The sequence below is a fragment of the Aegilops tauschii genome, chromosome 2, assembly GCF_002575655.3.
Source record: "Aegilops tauschii subsp. strangulata cultivar AL8/78 chromosome 2, Aet v6.0, whole genome shotgun sequence".
In the NCBI taxonomy this organism is placed as follows: domain Eukaryota; kingdom Viridiplantae; phylum Streptophyta; class Magnoliopsida; order Poales; family Poaceae; genus Aegilops; species Aegilops tauschii.
Genome location: NC_053036.3, coordinates 448,163,805 through 448,186,857, shown reverse-complemented (window position 1 = coordinate 448,186,857; position 23,053 = coordinate 448,163,805). Strand labels below are relative to the sequence as shown.

The 23,053-nt window shown below is 47.7% G+C and overlaps 2 protein-coding genes across 2 annotated transcripts; one reads left to right on the top strand and one right to left on the bottom strand.

Annotated features, from left to right (window-relative positions):
• Nucleotides 1–2,262: 2,262 nt before the first annotated feature.
• On the top strand, nt 2,263–5,074 carry LOC109734281 (phosphoglycolate phosphatase 1A, chloroplastic). The gene is made up of 11 exons (XM_020293493.4): nt 2,263–2,797; nt 2,894–2,961; nt 3,067–3,159; nt 3,258–3,329; nt 3,438–3,509; nt 3,690–3,749; nt 3,830–3,882; nt 4,151–4,248; nt 4,366–4,465; nt 4,605–4,708; nt 4,798–5,074. The coding sequence occupies exons 1-11, from the start codon at nt 2,545–2,547 to the stop codon at nt 4,902–4,904; spliced, it is 1,080 nt and encodes a 359-aa protein (XP_020149082.1). The 5' UTR covers nt 2,263–2,544; the 3' UTR covers nt 4,905–5,074.
• Nucleotides 4,795–7,932, bottom strand: LOC109734279 (uncharacterized). Its single transcript, XM_020293492.4, has one exon. It carries the CDS (start codon nt 7,570–7,572, stop codon nt 5,593–5,595), a length of 1,980 nt encoding a protein of 659 aa, XP_020149081.1. The 5' UTR covers nt 7,573–7,932; the 3' UTR covers nt 4,795–5,592.
• Nucleotides 7,933–23,053: the final 15,121 nt, after the last annotated feature.

The following is a 23,053-nucleotide window of genomic DNA, read 5'->3' as shown; positions in this document are numbered from 1 at the left end:
CTCATCTTCCTAACCCCATTTCTCTCCTGCCGGTAGGCCTATCTCTTCTCCGTTGGGGCATAACACTATGGCCTCGATCATACAGGATCTTAGACAATGTTGACTGATACAGTTGCTAAAATAAGTACTCCCTCTGTTCATTTTTATAAGGCTTTGTAGATGTTTCAGACACTGTGTAAAACAGCTCAATTTTATTTGTCTGAAACGACTTATAAAAGTGAACGGGGGGAGTAGTATCCTTTAATATCTTCATCTCCTGAAGCAGGGTAACATATGGTGACGCATCTGGAACCTTGCTCTAATGCTTTTGACAACAAGAAGAGCATACGTTTCTATGATCAGGTTCACGGCAAGATAAATTGCATTCGCTGCATGTATTTCTTCAGTAAAGGCCTTGTTGATTTGTTCCTTTCTTTCAGCCTTTGCGGCGATCACGTTTCGTGTTTAATCAGGGACTATAACACCCAAGCCACCGTGATTATTTCCTCTTGAGCTACTTCGCTGGGCTCGTCGAATTAAAATTTTCATTATACTTTTTTTGGCGGGGGAAACTTCATTGTGCTAACTAGGGCAGAATTTGATTGCAGACATACTCAAGAGGGAAAGGTGGTCACCTTCCCAGGTCCTGTTCCTATCTCCCCACCAAAGCCATCAAAGCATAATTATCATCAGCCGGCCACTCTCTTCTACTACCTCCGTTTCAAAATAACTAGCCTACCTCATATATTTTGGAACGGAGGTAGTAGACTACATATTGCTTGCAGCGCATCAATTGCAGAGGCAAAACCTTGGCGAATCGTCTGGATGATCTGAATACTGAGCCCATACGGGCATTGTTCAATATTAACACATGTAATTACTCCCTCCGTTCATTATTATAAAATGTTTTGAATTTTTGAATACTACATACAAACTGAAATGAGTGAACAAACACATTAAAATACCTATATATACATTTATTCAAAAAAAGGTTAAAAACATCTTATAATAGTGAACGGAGAGAGTAACAAATGTTTTATATCCTCAATTTCCTTTGACAGAAAAACATTTCGGATATCATCGATCCGTACCAGCTCAAGATATATCCTCATATTTTTTTGGGATTTGATCTTTGTTAGGTGCGAGTAAAGAGAGTTATGGGGTGATGGCTCGCTATAACTTGAGAACCATTTCTAATTAGCAGACGTTCATATTATTCATTTGTATCCTTTCCTTAACGTGGTGTATAGTGCATACCCTACTAGCTCGGTTATTGGAGTTGGAGAGCAAGTTTGGTTTAACATATGGAAGATTACAAAATTAAGGTGTTCCTGTGGCCGCTTGCTGGCAACTCTCTGCCTCTCAAAGCAAATCTTAGGCTCAGAGAAGCTCACACGTCCAAAAAACATCAATCTTGGATGCTCCGTCTCCAATAACCTCAGGGAGAAAGGATGCAAGGGCACTACTCATACTTGTAATGTGGAAATTGTTCGGAACGGGATCGTGTTTGATGGTGATGCTTCGTCGAGCACACATGTCACCCATAGGATATCGGTAGAATGTAGGGCGTGAAAGGTGGCAGGCCTACTTAAGGCAGACATGGACCGATTCATAGCGGCCGTGGAGTGGAGGTGGGTCATGACGCGAGTAGTTAGTTTGTGATAGTCCGCGTGGAGTTGGAGTTATGTAACACTATTGTAACTGCCAACGTGGAGGGGTTTCTCATCCCCCATCCTCTTCTTTAATATATAGTACGCACATTCGTGCGTATTCGAGAAAAAAACATCAATCACAACATTTGCTAGTATATTATACTCCCTCTTTTCACAAATATAATACGTTTTGGATATTTCATTGTGTACTGCATATAGACTGAAATGACTGAACAGGCACACTAAAATGTGTCTATATAGATTCGATTTAGAAAAAGATTAAAACATCTTATAGTTTTACCCCATTGTATTTTGAGTTCTACTTTGACCGTATATTTGACTAGTATAATATAAGTGATATGTCACCAAAATTATATTGCGAGATTCATATTTGAAGGTACTTTCCAATCATACTATTACGGCTAAATAAACTTACATTTCATGATTAAAATCTACGGTCAAACTTTCACCTAAAATAACTAATAAACCCCGACAGAGGAAATATTTGTGAACGGAGGGAGTGTTCTACAACTATCTGCTATGATGGATAGATAGCAAATATAGACAATCTGTCTAATTTCTTTCGATTTTTCTCTAGTTATTAAGTCGGCGGTTTCATTTGCTCTATAATGAACGGGCCATCCTCCCGAGAGTCCCGACCTTCGTATGAGTGCAAACACTATCTCGAACCACAACCACAGCAACACTAGCCCACACCACACCCCAATCCCTTTGCCTTGCCAGCCACAAATCCACAAGCCATGGACGCGCCACACCAACCAGACGGAACACGAAAAATGTTCATCCATGGCACAGCCACATAGGCATATACCGTTAAATCGCCCAGACGGAGACCACACCAACCAAACGCCACCCGATCTTCAAAGAAAAACGTACTCACATCGAAGCAGAGATGCTCCTGGCTCGCGCCTCCCCGACCTTCCTGCCCTCCACCTCCTCCCCTACCCCATCGTCGCAGACGCTACCGCCGTCCGCGTCCTTCGGGAGGAGCCAGCGCACCGGCGGCAGCCTAACCGCGGCATCACCGAATTGCGCCGTCAGACGGCCCGTGATGGCGGCGGCAGCAGCGGCAGTCCCTGCAGCGAAGCTGGAGGACGCCGAGGCTCTTATTGACTCTGTAGAGACGTTCATATTCGACTGCGACGGTGAGACATTGATCGATCGCTAAGGTTTAATTACCAGTTTGCTGCAGCTTTTCCTGAATGAGTTGGCTCTCTTTTCCTCGCTGTTGTTGTGCGTAGGGGTGATTTGGAAGGGTGACAAGCTGATCGACGGCGTGCCAGAGACGCTCGACCTGCTCAGATCAAAGGTCTGCTGTGAACTGTAATGGCTCTGGTAGATTCACAGAATGGATCATCTTCTCAAACTTCCTATGGCTTCTTGCTGATTTCATCAAGCTGTTGCTGTGCTGCAGGGCAAGAGGCTGGTGTTCGTGACCAACAATTCCACCAAGTCGAGGAAGCAGTACGGGAAGAAGTTCGAGACGCTCGGGCTCAGTGTCAATGAGGTAGTACCTATTCCTGCCATGAACTGCTGTCTCTGTCCATCGATCAATTTCCTCTAGTGCAAAATCAACTTGATGAGGCATGGATGATCGATGCGCAGGAAGAGATATTTGCTTCGTCCTTCGCAGCTGCTGCGTACCTGCAGTCCATCGATTTCCCTAAAGACAAGAAGGTAGCATACATCAGTCACCATCTTCAGAAAATGTGACTGCATTGCATTGGTACACATGATTTAGCACAAAAAAAATCAAGCACAGAGTTAAGTATTTCTATGGTGCAGGTTTACGTGATTGGAGAGGAAGGGATTCTCAAGGAGCTGGAGCTGGCTGGCTTTCAGTACCTCGGTGGACCTGTATGTAACAAAGAGTGACTCCTTTCTCTGTGATATTCATGATTAGTTAACATAACTGCATTTTAGCATGTTAGCTTGTGGTTTAGCCAATGTTGCATGCTAATCAGCATCAACTGATTTGAGTGGATGAGACTTCCGAAAAGTTTACCCGGCTTACATTATATTGCCGTGCTCATGCAGACAGACGGTGACAAGAAGATTGAGCTGAAGCCTGGCTTCTACATGGAGCATGACAAAGATGTCAGTATGATCATTGTTCATCTTCTGATCTTGAGTTAAGAAGTGCCACCACTGCAGTAATAAAATTTGGATTTTCACAGGTTGGAGCAGTGGTAGTGGGATTTGATCGCTATTTTAACTACTACAAAGTTCAGTAAGTATATCGTCGTTCACTCCTCTCGCCTTCAAAGTAATGAACTTAGACAACAAAAAAGACAATGAAAATAAGGATGGATATAAATGATTCAATTAAGACTGCTTAGGATTGTAGAAATTTAGATGCGCATTTGATTGCACATTGAAAATACACTCATTTGATTAAACAAGTGCAGAAGCAAGACCACATGCTAGCTCTTTATAATCTACAAAATTTGGTATTACCAATTCCACATATGTAAACTTATCACTAATTTACTTCTAAGGTACGGGACACTCTGCATACGTGAGAATCCTGGGTGCCTTTTCATTGCAACAAACAGGGATGCTGTCACCCATCTCACCGATGCCCAGGAGTGGGCAGGTTAGTCAGGCATTCCAACTCTTTATATATACCAGCTAAACAGAACTCTTTATACATACTGCGAAAGGATACATACACAGTCCCTTGCTGAAATCATGAACATTTGCCTTGGCCCAGGTGGCGGGTCGATGGTTGGCGCTGTTCTTGGTTCAACCAAACAAGAACCGCTCGTCGTCGGGAAGCCGTCGACATTCATGATGGACTATCTGGCAAAGAAGTAAGAAGCTAACTGTCCCAGCAGTGGTCCAGCTCCATGAATCCATTTCCAGAACCTTGCAAGGAAGAATGTGTGAAGCAAAAGCTGATGTCTAAGAATAGTTTTGAGATGTTTTACCTTTGTTCTTCTTTGGTGGCAGGTTTGGAATCACAACATCTCAGATATGCATGGTAGGTGACCGTTTGGATACTGACGTTCTATTTGGGCAAAATGGAGGCTGCAAAACTCTTCTGGTTCTTTCAGGTATCTTGATCATACCATTCACCCTGAACTCTAGTGCATCCTCTGCTGAATTTGCATCGGCACTAACCTTGGCCGGCTGCCTTCTGCAGGTGTGACTTCTGAGCAGATGCTTCAAAGCCCCGACAACAAAATACAGCCAGATTTCTACACAAACCAAATTTCTGATTTTCTCACCCTTAAAACAGCAGCAGTATGAACAGAAATGTGAACGGACTGTTTTACCTGGGGAGGCCCATCACTTTTGTATAGCAACGAAGAGATCACATGGATGGTTTTCTTTTTCACATTGATTTGTAATCGTGAGACAGATGTTTAAATGCAAGTATGTATATCATTAAATGAATATCAACTTGATGCTGCTGCCTACTTTTCCTTGGCTCAAGATTAACAATGAATAATCAGAAGATCTATGGCAGCCACAATATGCCTGGTTAATCTCGAAATGTAAGCCTATATAAGGCAAATATGATCCCAGAAGAAAAAATAAGTTGCATCACCAACTCTTATGTTGCTTATGAGAAAATATTCCAAAAGAGAAGCATTACTGTTTGTATATTACCTCTAACAATACTATCAACAAAGTGTTTCACTCAGATCTTGTACCAAGCAATCTTACTGGGAATCAATAAATTACTAAAGCATGAACATCGAATTATGTGTATGCTCTGTACTTTTATGTGCAGAAGATCAAACACAAATGATCCAATCTGGTTCCCATGCTCTCTAAGCTCAAGCAAGAAGTGCACACAATAGCATACCATGAGAATTTCATTATATCAGTAAGGACAAGAATAATGTACTGTACAGATGGTATGAAAGCTTCGCTCTAATGACAAAATTGCATGATGAAATCTATACAGTTTCAGTTGTACATTATCGTGGCTTTACTTTTCTGATTTCTTTAAGCTGCGCAACAATGTTAGCAAAGCTTCCTTCACATTTTGGCTCCTTGTTTGCCTCGTTTCCTCTGAAGTGACACGCAAGCTCTCAAGACCACGGCCCAGGGAGGCAATCATGGGAACAGAAGGTGCGGCCTCAGCAGCACACTCAATCCCATCTCCATGCTTCAGGAGGCCAGCACATGCAACCAAGCTAAAACCAAATGTTGCCCAAGGAGCTATTCGGAAAGGTCGGTTGTGCTTCTGCCTCTTTTGCATTATTTCGTAGAACGATGTCCGCATCGCCAACAAGCTAGTTCTCTCTACAGATGATATTACGGTGTGTGTCACGGCCCGAATCTTCTCTGCTGAAGCTGTGAACTGTAAAACAGATGACTTCGAACCAGCACTAACAACCCCATGAGAGAGGAGCTTGCTTAATACAACGCCGGCATGCCTTTGCAGCTGCATTAAGCCATACTTTAAAATCACTGGAGTTTTATATGGAGCCAACTTAAGAATGGCTGATGCCTGGATAGTTTTCGACAAAGATGAAAAACCAAGAATTGCTGTTCCTCCCGCACCAACTGCGACCACAGGTTTCTCAGCTATCCAGCTCTTTTTATCAGTACTGTCCAATGGCACCTCATTGTTATCACTCTCATTTTCACTCTCACTTTTGTTGCCATAATGATTGAAGCAACTGCCAGCTAATTGTGTGATCTCCAAAGGAACAGGAGTGTTCCAGTGTCTCCTTATTCCAGCTAAGCAGCTGGCATCAACTACAGCCACCACAGAACCGAACTCCCTTAGTTGACTTCTGAGAGCTTGAACAAGAAGAATGTGGCACTTCTCCTCAGAAGGGAGCTCTGCAAACTCCAATTTCTCCAAACTATGATTATCCCTGGTATTAATGCGGCGTCTTCCTGCATTGTTTAAACATATTCTGAGAGCCTCTATTGCAATTCCAAATACATAGACATCAGATAACATTTCACTGCAAACTGGCTTCCCCTTGTGAACTTGAGTGAGCAACATCTGTGCAGAAGCCATAGCCTTCCCAATAGACGGAATTTCAACAAATATCTCATAAAGGTCAGAGAGCAAAGGGTAGACGGTCTGCGCAAAAAGTGGAGGCTCGTATCTGTCGGCCGGCTTACATTCTGACAGTCTGCACTCCGCAACAGCATAGGAAGAGATAGCTTGGGACAACAACAAGTTAGCAGTTGGAGCTAGCGACTTCATGAGCTGTCCTCCATAATCATCCACAAGGCATATCTTCCTGACATGGGAGCTTGCTGCTGAAGTGGCACTCTTAGGGAGCAAGCAGTTACTCTGTAACTGGAGACCAGATTTATCATCCATGGCACTATGAGGGAGAGAGCAGCTAGTCTGCGATTGCTGAGCTGAGTTATCATCCGTACTATTTCCGTTGCTCGATCCACTCGCATTGCAATTCTTCTCATACGGAGAACCGAGCAAGAGAAAATGTGACTCTGTCTCCTCCGCGGCTCTCTTGGCAGCCAATAGATGGCCGTAGAACCCGACCCCAAAAATCTCCCGCAGGACCTGGCAAGCGGCGGATTTCACATAGTGATCTTTGCTCTTCTTCTCGGTGATGCAACCCTTAATCACCTGTAATGGTGACGCCGGCACGCCGCCCGCTCCGCCTTCAGCCAGGCACTGCTCCTCGATCAAAACGTCCTCGACCTCTGTGTGCGCGACCTGGGTGATCACGGCCCGGGGCCGCACCGCCCTGATCAGATGGGCGGCGTCCAAAGCGGACTGCTCGGAGAGGTTCTGCGCCGCGAGGATATAGAGCAAGCCCTGCGTCTCGGGCTCCCGGATCGCGAACACGAACTGCTTCGTCTCCTCGGGCACGGAGAGGGTCCGCACCAGCCGCGCGGACGCCCCGAGGTCGTCCTCCTTCAGGAGAGCCGAGAGCGGCCACAGGCTTTGAATGTACGAGAGCACCGCCGACGCCATGGCCGCCGCATCAGCGGTTGCTCCGCCGGCGACCCTCCGGGGGAGAGATATTGCTTCCGATCGAACGGGGAAGGCTGACTTGCCCCCTTCTCCCTCTTATTCTGCCCCTAGGGGCCTGATTCGGGGGGGGGGGGGGGGGGGGGGGGGGGGGGGGGAGCGAAGGGGTTCTCCTCGGCCGCTTCTGCCCCCGCCGAGACTCGCCGGCGGCGGTGGCGGATGGTGGCGTAGGACTACGGGGATTTGGGTGGCGTGCGTGCGGCTTGCCCTAATTTCTTTCTGGAACTCCTTTTTCTTTTCTTTTTCTTCCGTTTTCTGCTACGAGTTGTCGATCTTTGCTCTGGGCGCGCCGGGGCCTTTCCAGACGCGCTTCTGCCTCGGTCGTTATCTTCCCCCACTGTGAGTACCAGGCAGGCCGAGCAGACATTTTTTTAGCTGGGGGAGATTAACAGAAGGGAAGTGTTTAGGAACGGCGCACCGGCCGAACCGTTCCGCCGGTCCCACGCGGGCCACTCGATCGAAGCGACGCGCAGCGCATCGTACGCCTCGCGCTCCTCCCGATCCCCTTCTTCCTCTTCCTCTTCCTCGCGTCGCGCCGCCCTCTTCTTCTGCCCTCTCCTCCCCACCCCTTCCCCATCCCTTCCCCCTCCTCCCCCCCCCCCCCCCCCCGCCCCCCGGTCGCAGCGCCACGCGCTCCCCTCCCCGCTCGAAGCTCGCCGGCGACCATCCCATCTCGCCGGCGACCGAGGGGCGGTGACAACGGGAGATGCTGCAACCAGTGCTACGGGGTGCTACCACGGCGACGCCTTCCTCGCATGCATCGGAGCTCTGCCTACCTCGTCGGACCCGGCCACGCCGGAGCTGCAACCGGCCATGGCAGACTACCCCTCACGGTGAATTTTTGCTGGAACCGGTTGTAGCGAATTCAATCGCCGGTGGTAGCAAAAATCTACTACGGTTGCAGCAAAACGGCGTCATCGTCATCACGGGGTCGCAGCCGGTGAAGCGCTCCCTTGCCGGCCGCCATGGCTGCCTGCAGCCACGCCCGGATCCTCCCGCGTATACAAGTGTTGCAACCGTCACCTAGAAAAGCTTCAACACCCGTTGAAAAAAGCTTCAACCATAGACATAGAAAGCTTCAATGGCACTGCACAAAAAGGGAAAGCTGCAACCGTTGTTGGATTTTGCTACTACCGGCAAAGCTTTTTGCTACATCCATCAGGCAGAGCTACGACCTCGCGAGGACGACAATGATTTTTTTGCTGCAACCGTAGCAGGCTTTTTGCTCCTACCGTTGGAGGTTTTTGCTACATCCATGCTAGCTTTTGCTACAACCGGCACTTCGTTTTGCTACAGCGCACTACCGGCATCGGCGGTTCGAGGACGGCATCGCTGCTCCGGCCTGCACTTCCCTGCTACAAGCACTGTACGTGATGCTACAATATGCATCTCGTTTTGCTACAACCACACCGGATTTTTGCTACAACGCATCGCCGGCGTCGATTTTTTGCCACAACCACGCTCGCTTTTTGGTCCAACCCGCAATTTGTTTTGCTACCACGCACCACGGGCATCGTTTTTTTGCTACAACCGGCGTTGCCATTTGCTACTACGCACCACCGGCGGCAGAGAAAAAGCTATGACCGGCGAGTTTATTTTTTGATGGACCGGCGGCTGGGACCAGCCGAGTTTCTTGCTGGGACGGTGATGGCTGCTCATCTTTTTGCTGGGACGGCGAAGCTGCACCAGAGACGGACAGGAGGGCTGCGACGGCGAGTGTACAGTATGTTGCAACCAGCGACCGCAAGGGCCACAACGGCGTGGTTTGATGCGTAGATCACGAACGGATGGCGAGAGGGTGGACGTGGTGAAGGCGACGGCCGCGAAGGCGCCGGTGATGCGTCGACGGCCATGGCGAGATGGTGTGTTGCCGCCGACGAGGCAACCTGCGAGGGGCAGTTTGTCTACAGAAGGTCAACATTGTTCCCATCTATCTCGATCTGATCTGAGAGGAGGCGGTGGGGAAGGGAAAAGATGACGTGGGATTCTAATCTAACGGCCACAAATGGAGTCATCCAGCGGTCCTGGTACGACCGGCGCAGATCAGTGCCCTTAACAGAAACAGAAATTCGTACAACAATATTTGGCGTGCAACAGGAGCCTGTGGATCGTACGTTGCGCACGCGACCGGCGCGACGCTCGGCCGGTCAGCCGGCAGCAAACATTTAACACGAGTTGAAGAATCCAGACTATATCGCCAACCAACCTGTGGTTGGATGGTTAGAGGGACCTTGGTATTTTCAGAGGTTCCCGTCAACGACGAGGCGCCTACGGTTACTTCGTAAATTTCAAGATGACATGCTGGCATCCCCTCAAAAAAAAAGATGACATGTTGGCATCCCCTAAAAAAAAGATGACATGCTGGCTCAGTCTCTCGGAGGTGTTTATAGGGGTAGGGTGTGCGTGTGTGCGTTTATAGGGGTGAGTGTATGCGCGTATGTATGAGCGCGTGTGTCTGTACTGCTGTTCAAAAAAGAATCCAGACTATATCAGACCAAGAATTTTTTTAGAAACGCCTGTAACTTTATTCATACTCATAACGGTGACCCATTTGGTCTGCGCGTATATGTTTGGGCCCAAACAGACAGAAACGACGGACCAGTGCAAATATTTTTTTTGTCCGTCTTGTGTCCATTCAGACCCATCTTCTTCTCAAATTTGAGTCAGATTTGGGTCGAGGTGGACATAGATTGGGACGTTCTCTGTGTTCTCCTCATCCGTCTGTGGCCTGCCTAAGAGCATCTCTAGCAGACCACTTAAACCCGTGACCCTTATAACCGGGATAAGGGCAAAGAAAAGCGTGTTTTAAGGACCTGAATCGGCTGCGGCCGAACGGATATTCTCTTTTACCGCTCGGGTTTGCGGGCTCTGTTCCTTGTGCTGCCGATTTCGCCCCTCAAACCGTAAAACCACACGATGCAATTGTCCGCGATTTTGACAAACAAAACATAAACTCTGAGACTTCAAACGCAATTTTTGCGACATTTGAACATAGTTTTCGCGCCACAACCCAAAAGACATCACATCCATCATCACTCCGTCGTCATGATCATCATCACAAGATGAAATCTTCACCGCCACCATTGGGACCGAACCTTGGCACCGCATGGCCTCTTGCGGCTAGCCCCCTCCTCTTCAAGATCTCCAACCTTGCACTGTCATGCCATTCTTTGGTGACCTCATCCATCTCATTTCGGTTCAACATCATGATCTTGTTCTCCTCTTGAAGGAGGTTGGCCATGGCTTTGTTCTCATCGGCCATGGCTCTTCTCTCCTCAATGGCAACCTTGCGCATCGTTTCCTCCTTGAGTAATTGCCACTTTTATTGCTTCTCTTGAGCCTTCTTCTTGGACAACTCCTTTTTTGCCTCCAATGTCTTGATCACCAATAGCTCATTGGACCTGACCATGTGATCTAGCTTGTCCCGCAAGCTTGAAGCCACCGCTTCCTTCTTGATCTTGTCCTTGGCCTTCTTGTTTCCATCAGACTTGTTCTTGTTTCTTGGGCCATCATGATCTTCATCATCATCACCATCAATCTTGGTGAGTGCACCTCTCTTCGGTGGGGATTCCTTGTCGATCAACTTTCACTTCTCGCTTTCTTTGAGAAGTTCCCAACAATGCTCAAGCTCCATGTCCTTGTACCTTTCTTGTGCAATTTTGTCCTACGAAATGAAAACAATGTCAAATTATGCAACCTCTCCGACGGCTACAAAAGATTTGCACAACTTGGGACATGAAAACAAACTCACATAGTCGGCTTCAACGGTACCACTTGGAGGTGCATTGTGGACTTGTTTGATAACATGCAGCCCAACAGCTACAGATCGGCTTGATCACGTCCTAACGACCTTGAAGAGACCGAAAGGTGCATGGCGTCCTGTTGGGATACTTTGCCATCATGCGGAGGGATTGATCCTCTATCCTTTGCCAATACCGCTTGGCGGTTGGGTCGTTGCCGGTGCACGCATCAAGAGGCACCGATTCCCAAGCCTTGATCAAGACTTTATCTTCCAATGGCATGTAGTTCTTCCATCTTGCACGTGACTTTGCTTGCGCTTCGTTGAACACCCCCTCATCAACCTCCTCCACATCATCGTCTTCCTCACCGTGACCGTGCACACCACCATCCATCTCATTGTAACCGTAATCACCGATCGGGGCTTGATCGATGTCGACGGTGTTGACGTCCAACATTTGCACGAAGTCGGCCATCGCATCATGCAAATCGGCGCTGCAAATTCGCTCGACAAGTCACGAACACGCGCAATGGACAAAAGTGAAAGAATCGCAAGCAATCGAAGCATCATACCTCGAGGCCATTCCGTTGAACACCTCAGGGGCGGCAGCAGCAACGCCATCGGCGGGCATCCTCGGGGCAGTTCTTGCAGGAGCTATCGGGGGAGGTGTTGGCGGGGTCGCTCTTGTGGTGGTTGTCGGCGTCCTGGGAACGCGGGTCCCCAGACTTGCCTGCCTGCGGCCCACGACGTGGCTCCACTAGCGGCCTGGTTCAGCCCATCTTCATCAGCAAACGCAAAAGACCCTCGCGAGGGGCCAAGCCTTGCGAGGTGGACGACACCAGACCTCCTCAGGGGCAGCCTCACTAGGCTGGCTCGCGAGGAGCGGAGAGATCAAGGCAAGGGGCACCTCGTGAGGTTCTCGTGACGTGAGCCGTGACGACCAAGGCCAGGCGGGCGCCAGCGCGCGCAGAGTACTGGTTTCCTCTTTGGTGCTAAAGGGGCAGGTGCAGGCAAGGAGTCCCGAGGCATCAGGCAAAGGTTTCCATATCGGTGCAACGAGACCAAGACCAGCAGGACGAAGGTCATCGCGGAGCCCACGACGGCGTCACCACCAGAGCCTTTGGCAGGCGAAGACCACCTTTTGTCAGGATAGCTTGTACTAGCTGTCCCCCTTCAAATTGGCCGTTGTGGGATCCCTTCCCGCCTAAACATTTGGGAAGAGGACCGGGGCCTCTATAAATAGGACTAGCCGCCACCGTAGGAGGCAACTGATTGAGGATGGATCTGGGCACTCATCAGAGACTCATCTGGACGGATCATTCTGACCATCCTCACACACACCATCTCCTCGAGCTCAAGAACACCTCTCCTCAGGAGGTTGTTCTTCCCTTGTACTTGTTCATCCCCAGCCTATGAGGCAATCCACCACACCACACTGGAGTAGGGTATTACAACACATCGGTGGCCCGAACCAGTATAAACTCTTGTGTCTCATGTTCTTTGGGTTCGGCGAGCTTGGCTTTGAGATCGTTGCGAGAGTGTGAGCTAGGGGGAGAGAGATCTTCGTGTGCACCCCATTGTTCGAACCTCAAGGGTTTGCCGGAACCTGTAATCCGACATTTGGCGCGCCAGGTAGGGGTGCGCTGAAGCTTTTCTCCCGTCAATCCGCGCTCCACTGCTCCACCGCGTCCATGGCAGACGCACGCCGATCCCGCGCCGAGCGCCAGGCCGCCCTGGCCGCTCGTGTCGCTCAGACAGCTCCTGTCGGCGGGCCTCCCCGTCGTTCTCCATCCCCCGCCGCCACCGGCCCGGTGGGAAACAAGCAGCAAGCATCATCGCTGCACCCCTCTGTGCGGCGGGACGGCCGCACCGCCACCCTGTCGCTAACTCCGACCGGCTCATTGTCCCACGCTCGTCGCTCGCCCACGGACGCGCGCGCTGCGCTGCTCATGGCACGCGAGCTCCTACGCTACCGCCCGGTCGACGATCTCTATGAGGACTGGCTAGACCGCATCGCCGAGCTCGTCAGCGCTGCTGGGGGCTCCCCTGTACCATCTCTCTCGCTGCCTCGCCCTCCTCTAGCCGCGGGCGACGTAGCTCACGGGGCGCCTCCTCACCTCCGCACCAAGACGGCGTCCTAGCCCCAAGACGTGCAGCCCCTAGGCGCGATCCGCCGCGCCGGGTGCCTGCGCGCGAAGAAGGAAGCTGCCAAGAAGTCCCTCGACCACGAGAAAATGCTCCCGCACTCCCGGCGCCACCACGTCAAGATCGCGTGCCGCCTACGGCAGTGGTGCGTGGGCATCAGGATCAGGCTCTGCCCCTGCGACGGGCCCCGGTGGCCACAGCAGGCTGCCGAGCCTTTACTCCGGAGTTGCGTAATGTCGTTTGGCCACGCAAGTTCAAGCTGGACCTGCCCCTGCGCTACGACGGCACCCCCGACCCTGCGGAGTTCTTGCAGCTCTACGAGCTGAGCATCGAGGCAGCCAACGACGACGAGAAAGTCATGGCGAACTGGTTTCCCATGGCTCTCAAGGATGGTGCTCGCTCGTGGCTCCTAAATTTTCCCCCGGGATCGATCTCCTCCAGGGGTGAGATGCGCGACCGCTTTGTCGCCAACTTCCAGGGCACTTGCGACTGCCCGTCGGCTGCTGTTGACCTACGCCGCATCAAGCAGCAGCCAGGAGAGACCCTACAGAAGTACATCCAGCGCTTCAACGGCGTTCGCCTCAAGATGCCCAAGGTGACAGACGAGGCCATCATTTCAACGTTCTCTGATGGCGTCCGCGACGTCAAGATGAAGGAGGAGCTCGCCATCCACGAGGAGTTATGCATGGCTCTGGAGATGTTCAACATGGCGACCAAGTGCGCAAGAGTTGAGGAGGGGTGCCTCTCCCTCCTCGAGCTCCCTGCTGCCGACCCAGAAGAGAAGAAAGCCAAGGCCAAGGACGTGAAGCGCAAGGGAGTAGCCGTACTCGCGGCGGAGCTGGACACAAAGCGCGGCCGGGACCACCCCGAGTCATCCAAGAGCAGCCGTCCGTTCTACGCCTTCCACAACGTGCACAACCACAACACCAGCGTCTGCCAAGAGCTCAGGGCCATTTGAGATGGACGCTTCGGTCGACGCCCCGAGCGCAGCGACCGGGGCTACGACCGAGGAGGAGGACGAAGTGGAGGACGTTGGGACGACCGCGACCCCCGTCAGGAGTGGCGCGACTGGCCCCATGAGGACCATTGGCAGGACCAGCCTCGCGAGGGTGCTTGGAGGGACCAGCCTCGTGAGGACCGTCCTCAGGGCAATGCAAGCCTCCCTCCGTTGCCGCCACCACCAAGAAGGAACGACGAGCATCATCAGGACGAGGGGGCTGGGGGCTTCGAGGAGTCGCGCGCTATCGCCTGCATCTTGGGCGGTGCTCAGGCCCCGGCTTCTCAGCGCATCTTCAAGCAGTTTGCTCGTGAGGTGAACGCAGCCCTTCCCAGGCTCGAGGCCACGCGCCCGCTCAGGTGGTCCAAGTGCGCCATCACCTTCAACTCGTCGGACCAGCTCAAGTGCGCGGCTACTGCCGGCGCCCTCCCAATGCTTTGCTCGCCCATCATCAGCAACGTCCAAGTCACCAAGACCCTCATCGACGGCGGCGCAGGGCTCAATGTCCTGTCCATCGAGACATTCGATAGCCTCCAAGTACCATACGATCAGCTGCAGCCTACCAAGCCCTTCTCAGGAGTGACCGATGGCTCCACCACCCTAATACGTCTCCAACGTATCTATAATTTTTTATTGTTCCATGCTATTATATTATCTGTTTTGGATGTTTAATGGGCTTTATTATGCTCTTTTATATTATTTTTGGGACTAACCTATTAACCGAGGGCCCAGTGCAAATTGTTGTTTTTTCGCCTATTTCAGTGTTTTGCATAAAAGGAATATCAAACGGAATCCAAACGGAATGAAGCCTTCGCGAGGATCGTTTTTGGAACAAACGCAATCCAGGAGACTTGGAGTGGACGTCAAGGAAGCAACAAGGCGGCCACGAGGTAGGAGGGCGCGCCCAAGGGGGGTAGGCGCGCCCCCAGCCTCATGGGCCCCTCGTAGCTCCACCTACCTACTTCTTTCGCCTATATATACTCTTATACCCTGAAAACATCGAGGGGAGCCATGAAACACTTTTTCCATTGCCGCAACCTTCTGTACCCGTGAGATCCCATCTTGGGGCCTTTTTCGGTGCTCCGCCGGAGGGGGAATCGATCACGGAGGGCTTCTACATCAACACCATAGCCTCTCCGATGATGTGTGAGTAGTTTACCACAGACCTTCGGGTCCATAGTTATTAGCTAGATGACTTCTTCTCTCTCTTTGGATCTCAATACAAAGTTCTCCTCAATTCTCTTGGAGATCTATTCTATGTAATACTTTTTGCGGTGTGTTTGCCGAGATCCGATGAATTGTGGGTTTATGATCAAGATTATCTATGAACAATATTTGATTCTTCTCTGGATTCTTATATGCATGATTTGATATCTTTGCAAGTCTCTTCGAATTATCAGTTTGGTTTGGCCTACTAGATTGATCTTTCTTGCAATAGGAGAAGTGCTTGGCTTTGGGTTCAATCTTGCGGTGCTCGGTCCCAGTGACAGAAAGGGATCCGACATGTATTGTATTGTTGCCATCGAGGATAAAAAGATGGGGTTTATATCATATTGCTTGAGTTTATCCCTCTACATCATGTCATCTTGCCTAATGCGTTACTCTATTCTTATGAACTTAATACTCTAGATGCATGCTGGATAGCAGTCGATGTGTGGAGTAATAGTAGTAGATGCAGAATCGTTTCGGTCTACTTGATACGGACGTGATGCCTATGTTCATGATCATGCCTAGATATTCTCATAACTATGCGCTTTTCTATCAATTGCTTGGCAGTAATTTGTTCACCCACCGTAATATATGCTATCTTGAGAGAAGCCTCTAGCGAAACCTATGGCCCCCGGGTCTATTTTACATCATATTAGTTTCCCGTCAACTAGCTATTTCTGTCGCCGTTTATTTCGCAATCTTTACTTTTCAATCTATAAAACAAAAATACCAAAAATATTTATCTTATTATCTTTATCAATCTCACTTTTGCAAGTGCCCGTGAAGGGATTGAAAACCCCTTTATCGCGTTGGCTGCAAGGTTCTTAATTGTTTGTGCAGGTACTAGGCGATTTGCGTGTAGTCTGCTACTGGATTGATACCTTGGTTCTCAAAAACTGAGGGAAATACTTACGCTACTTTGCTGCATCACCCTTTCCTCTTCAAGGGAAAACCAACGCATGCTCAAGAGGTAGCAAGAAGGATTTCTGGCGCTGTTGCCGGGGAGATCTACGCACAAGTCAAGACATACCAAGTACTCATCACAAACTCTTCTCCCTCGCATTACATTATTTGCCATTCGCCTCTCGTTTTCCTCTCCCCCACTTCTAAAACGGTTTTCGAAAACCTTTGCCTTTTCTTCAGCCTCCTTCCGTTTGATCTTGTGTTACCATGTGCCTTCTTTTTGCTTGCATCTTCGCTTGCTAAAAGTTTATGGATCCTCATCCCCTTGCTAATCTTTTTAAGAGATCCAATTATGATGAACCAATTTCTAGTGATTCTAGTGCACTAGATTATCTTTATGAGGTTTTGCTTGAAATTCGTAAATCTGAAAATTGTGATGAAGAAATTTATGAAGAGATTCACGACAGCTCCTTGAATAAAAAGCATGATTGCAATGATTTTACTATAAATTCTCTTGATGTCAATTGTGCTAATAATATGCAAAACCCTAAGCTTGGGGATGCTAGTTTTGCTATGTCTACTACTTGTTGCAATGATCATGATTGTGGTGATTCTTCTTATGATCTTGAAAATTTATTTAAGCCCCATGATGAATATGAGGTTGATAATAGTGTTTGCAATAATATTGAAAGTGGGATTGGAAGAGTTTCAACTTTAGATCCCACATATTTGGAGATTGTTCAATCTTATGGTATTTTTGATAAAAGTGGGTTTGGAGAGGTCATGACTTTAGTTAATGTTAATCCCACTATTTTGGAAGAGTGTCAACTTCGCATGCATGTGGATCGTGTTGAGAATATGTTATGTGATAGCTATTTTGTTGAATTTACCTATGATCCTACATGTAATTATTATGAGAGATAAAAATATGGTTGTAGAAATTTTTATCTTACTAAATTACCTCTCGTCATGTTGAGATTGCTATCGTCTCTTTCTTCTTCCTTGCATATGCTAATTTTTGCTTGCTATGATAATTTGTTTGCTTATAAAATGCCTATGCATAGGAAGTATGTTAGACTTAGATGTGTTTAACACGTGTTCTATGATGCTCTCTTTGTGCTTTAATTCTTGTCTTTGATGTGAGCATCATTAAAATTAGCACTGCCTAGCTAGGGGCGTTAAACGATAGCGCTTGTTGGGAGGCAACCCAATTTTATTTTTGTTCTTCACTTTTTGCTCCTGTTTAGTAATAAATAATTCATCTAGCCTCTGTTTAGATGTGGTTTTATGTTTTAATTAGTGTTTGTGCCAAGTATAACCTTTGGGAAGACTTGGGTGAAATCTTTGTGATCTTGCTGTAAAAAAACAGAAACTTTAGCGCTCACGAGATTAGCTGCCATTGTTTACTGGAGAGTGCTTTTAGATTGATTCTTTTTGCAGATGATTAATAGACAAATTCCTCACATCCACCAGTTTATTTCAGAATTTTTGGAGTTCCAGAAGTATACGTTTGATACAGATTACTACAGACTGTTCTATTTTTGACAGATTCTGTTTTTCGTGTGTTGTTTGCTTATTTTGATGAATCTATGGCTAGTATCGGGGGGGGGGGGGGTATGAACCATGGAGAAGTTGGAATACAGTAGGTTTAACACCAATATAAATAAGTAATGAGTTAATTACAGTACCTTAAAGTGGTGGTTTGTTTTCTTACACTAACGGAGCTCATGAGATTTTCTGTTGAGTTTTGTGTTGTGAAGTTTTCAAGTTTTTGGGTAAAGATTTGATGGATTTTGGAATAAGGAGTGGCAAGAGCCTAAGCTTGGGGATGCCCAAGGCACCCCAAGGTAAAATTCAAGGACAACCAAAAGCCTAAGCTTGGGGATGCCCTGGAAGGCATCCCCTCTTTCATCTTCGTCTATCGGTAACTTTACTCGAGGCTATATTTTTATTCACCACATGATATGTGTTTTGCTTGGAGCATCTTGTATGATTTGAGTCTTTGCTTTTTAGTTTACCACAATCATCCTTGCTGTACACACCTTTTGGGAGAGACACACATGAATCGAAATTTATTAGAATACTCTATGTGCTTCACTTATATCTTTTGAGCTAGATAATTTTGCTCTAGTGCTTCATTTATACCTTTTTAGAGCATGGTAGTGGTTTTATTTTGTAGAAATTATTGATCTCTCATGCTTCACTTATATTATTTGAGATTCTTTTAGAACAGCATGGTAATTTGCTTTGGCTATAAAATTAGTCCTAATATGATAGGCATCCAAGATGGGTATGATAAAAACTTTCATATAGAGTGCATTAAATACTATGATAAATTTGATACTTGATAAGTTGTTTTGAGATATAAAGGTGGTAATGTTAGAGTCATGCTAGTTGGGTAATTGTGGAGCTGAGAAATACTTGTGTTGAAGTTGGCAAGTCCCGTAGCATGCACGTATGGTAAACGTTGTGTGACAAATTTGAAGCATGGGGTGTGATTGCTTTCCTTATGAGTGGCGGTCGGGGACGAGCGATGGTCTTTTCCTACCAATCTATCCCTCTAGGAGCATGCGCGTAGTGCTTAGTTTTGATGACTTATAGATTTTTGCAATAAGTATGTGAGTTCTTTATGACTAATGTTGAGTCCATGGATTATACGCACTCTCACCCTTCCATCGTTGCTAGCCTCTTCGGTACCGTGCATTGCCCTTTCTCACCTTGAGAGTTGGCGCAAACTTCGCCGGTGCATCCAAACCCCGTGATACGATAAGCTCTATCACACATAAGCCTCCTTATATCTTCCTCAAAACAGCCACCATACCTACCTATTATGGCATTTCCATAGCCATTCCGAGATATATTGCCATGCAACTTACCACCATTCCGTTTATTATGACATGCTCCATCATTGTCATATTGCTTTGCATGATCATGTAGCTGACATCGTATTTGTGGCAAAGCCACCTTCATAATTGTTTCATACATGTCGCTCTTGATTCATTGCATATCCCGGTACACCACCGGACGCATTCACATAGAGTCATAGTTTGTTCTAAGTATCAAGTTGTAATTTTTGAGTTGTAAGTAAATAGAAGTGTGATGATTTTCATTATTAGAGCATTGTCCCATGTGAGGAAAGGATGATGGAGACTATGATTCCCCCACAAGTTGGGATGAGACTCCGGACGAAAAAAATAAGTAAATAAATAAATAAAGAGGCCAAAGAAGCCCAAACAAAAAAATGAGAGAAAAAGAGAGAAGGGACAAGTTATAATCCTTTTTCCACACATGTGCTTCAAAATAGCACCATGATCTTCATGATAGAGAGTTTCTATTTTGTCACTTTCATATACTAGTGGGAATTTTTCATTATAGAACTTGGCTTGTATATTCCAATGATGGGCTTCCTCAAATTGCCCTAGGTCTTCGTGAGCAAGCAAGTTGGATGCACACCCACTTAGTTTCTTTTGATGAGCTTTCATATATTTATAGCTCTAGTGCATCCGTTGCATGGAAATCCCTACTCCTCGCATTGACATCAATTGATGGGCATCTCCATAGCCCGTTGATTAGCCGCGTCAATATGAGACATTCTCCTTCTTTTTGTCTTCTCACATAACCCCCATCATCATATGCTATTCCACCCATAGTGCTATGTCCATGGCTTGCGCTCATATATTGCGTAAAAGTTGAAAGAGTTTGAAAAGGCTAAGTATGAAACAACTGGTTGGCTTGTCATCGGGGTTGTGCATGATGGGAGCATTTTGTGTGACGAAAATGAAACATGGCCAAACTATATGATTTTGTAGGGATAAGCTTTCTTTGGCTATGTTATTTTGATAAGACATAATTGCTTGGTTAGCATGCTTGAAGTATTAATATTTTTATGTCGATAGTAAAACTTTGTTTAGGATCTTTTGGATCTAAACATTCATGCCACAATAAAGAGAATTACATTGGAAATTATGTTAGGTAGCATTCCACATCAAAAATTCTGTTTTATCATTTACCTACTGAAAGGATCGAGATGGACCTAGAGGGGGGGTGAATAGGTACAATTACAAAATTTTAATTATGACTTAGCAATTTTAGGCAATAATGAGGAAGATGAAAGTGGGCCTAACAATTGCAAGTGTAGTACTAAGTGCTATGCAAGTAACACAAGTATGTAAGTAAGCAACCACAATATGATATAGGTAAGTGCTAAGAGACAAGTAACCACAAGTAGAGAGTTAGGGTTTGGAATAACCGCAACTCCGGGAGACGAGGATGTATGCCGATGTTCACTTCCTTGGAGGGAAGCTACATCACCGTTAGAGAGGTGGATGTTACCACGAAGGCACACCAACGCCACGAAGGCTCACCCTATTCTCCCTTTGAGACAACACCACAGAGGCGTTTCTCAACCACTAGTGGTAGACCTTGGGGTGGTCTCCAAACCCTCACAAACTTTTCCGGGGGTAATCACAAAGGTCGATTCCTCTCCGAAAGACTCCTACCGCCTAGGAGTCTCCAACCTCCAAGAGTAACAAGATCCAAAGGGAAAAGCTCAAGACTTGCTCAACTCACGATTTGCTTCGGTCACAAGAAGGAGAGGGGGAAGCTCTTTCTTTTGATTGGAACAACTCTTCGAAACTCACAAGAATCAAACCGGGATCTAAGATTTAGTGTGTGAGCAAGGGAGAGGGAGCACTGGTGTTCTTAAGGTGTGTTTGAGTGAAGTGTTCAACCTTATCTCGAAGAGGTAAGGGACTATTTATACCACAAGAAAATTAGAGCCGTTTAGACAGAGATTGACCTGCCCGGATGACCGGAAGACCATCCGGATGATCTGGCTAAAGGCCCGGATGATCTGGCTGAAGGCCCGGATGTAAGTGGCAGTATCTAACGCCCACGATGCGGCTATATCTCCCACGTGTCGAGGCACGACTTAGAGGCATCACCGCATAGTGGTTTTGTCGCAAGAAGGGTCATCTTCACACAATCCCATGTAATGAACAAGAATGGGATAAAGAGTTGGCTTACAATCGCCACTTCACACAATACATAAATATTAATCATACATCATCCAAAATACAATCATATAGTCCGACTACGGTCAAAATCTAGATGAAAATAAGACAACCCCAAATGCTAAATCCCCGATCGTCCCAACTGGGCCCCACTACTGATCATCAGGAAAAGACACATAGTAACGACCACGTTCCTCGTCGAACTCCCACTTGAGATCGACGCCATCATCTGCACTGGCATCGTCGGCATCTGCAACTGTTTTGGTAGAATCTGTAAGTCACGGGGACTCAGCAATCTCACACCCGCGAGATCAAGACTATTTAAGCTTGTAGGAAAGGGTGGTGTAATGAGGTGGAGCTGCAGCGGCAAAAGCATATATGGTGGCTAACTTGCGCAAATGAGAGCGAGAAGAGAAGCAACGGAACGGACGTCATCTAGCAATGACCAAGAAGTGATCCTGAACACCTACTTACGTCATTCATAACTCAGACCGTGTTCACCTCCCGGACTCCGCCGAGAAGAGACCATCACGGCTACACACGCAGTTGATGCATTTTAATTGGGTCAAGTGACAAGTTATCTACAACCGGACATTAACAAATTCCCATCTGCCTCATAACCGCGGGCACGGCTTTCGAAAGATAATACCCTGCAGGGGTGTCCCAACTTAGCCCATCATAAGCTCTCACGGTTAACGAAGGATAAACCTTCTCCCGGAAAGACCCGATCAGTCTCGGAATCCCGGTTTACAAGACATCTCGACAATGGTAAAACAAGACCAGCAAAGCCGCCCGAATGTGCCGACAAATCCCGATAGGAGCTGCACATATCTCGTTCTCAGGGCACACCAGATAAGTCAAGCTACGAGTAAAACCAAACCTCGAGTTTCCCCGAGGTGGCCCCGCAGGCTGCTCGGTTCGTACCAACACTCGAAGGAGCACTGGCCCGGGGGGGGGGGGGTTAAAATAAGATGACCCTCGGGCTCGCGAAAACCCGGGGGAAAAGGCTTAGGCGGCAAATAGTAAAACCAAAGTTGGGCCTTGCTGGAGGAGTTTTATTCAAGGCGAACTGTCAAGGGGGTCCCATAAATCACCCGACCGCGTAAGGAACGCAAACTCAAGGAACATAATCCCGGTATAACAGTAACTAGGGCGGCAAGAGTGGAACAAAACACCAGGCATAAGGCCGAGCCTTCCACCCTTTACCAAAATATATATAGATGCATTAATTAAATAAGAGATATTGTGATATCCCAACATATCCATGTTCCGACATGGAACAAACTTCAACTTCACCTGCAACTAGCAACGCTATAAGAGGGGCTGAGCAAATGCGGTAACTTAGCCAAACAATGGTTTGCTAGGAAAGGATGGTTAGGGGCTGACATGGCTAAAATGGGAGACATGATATAGCAAGTG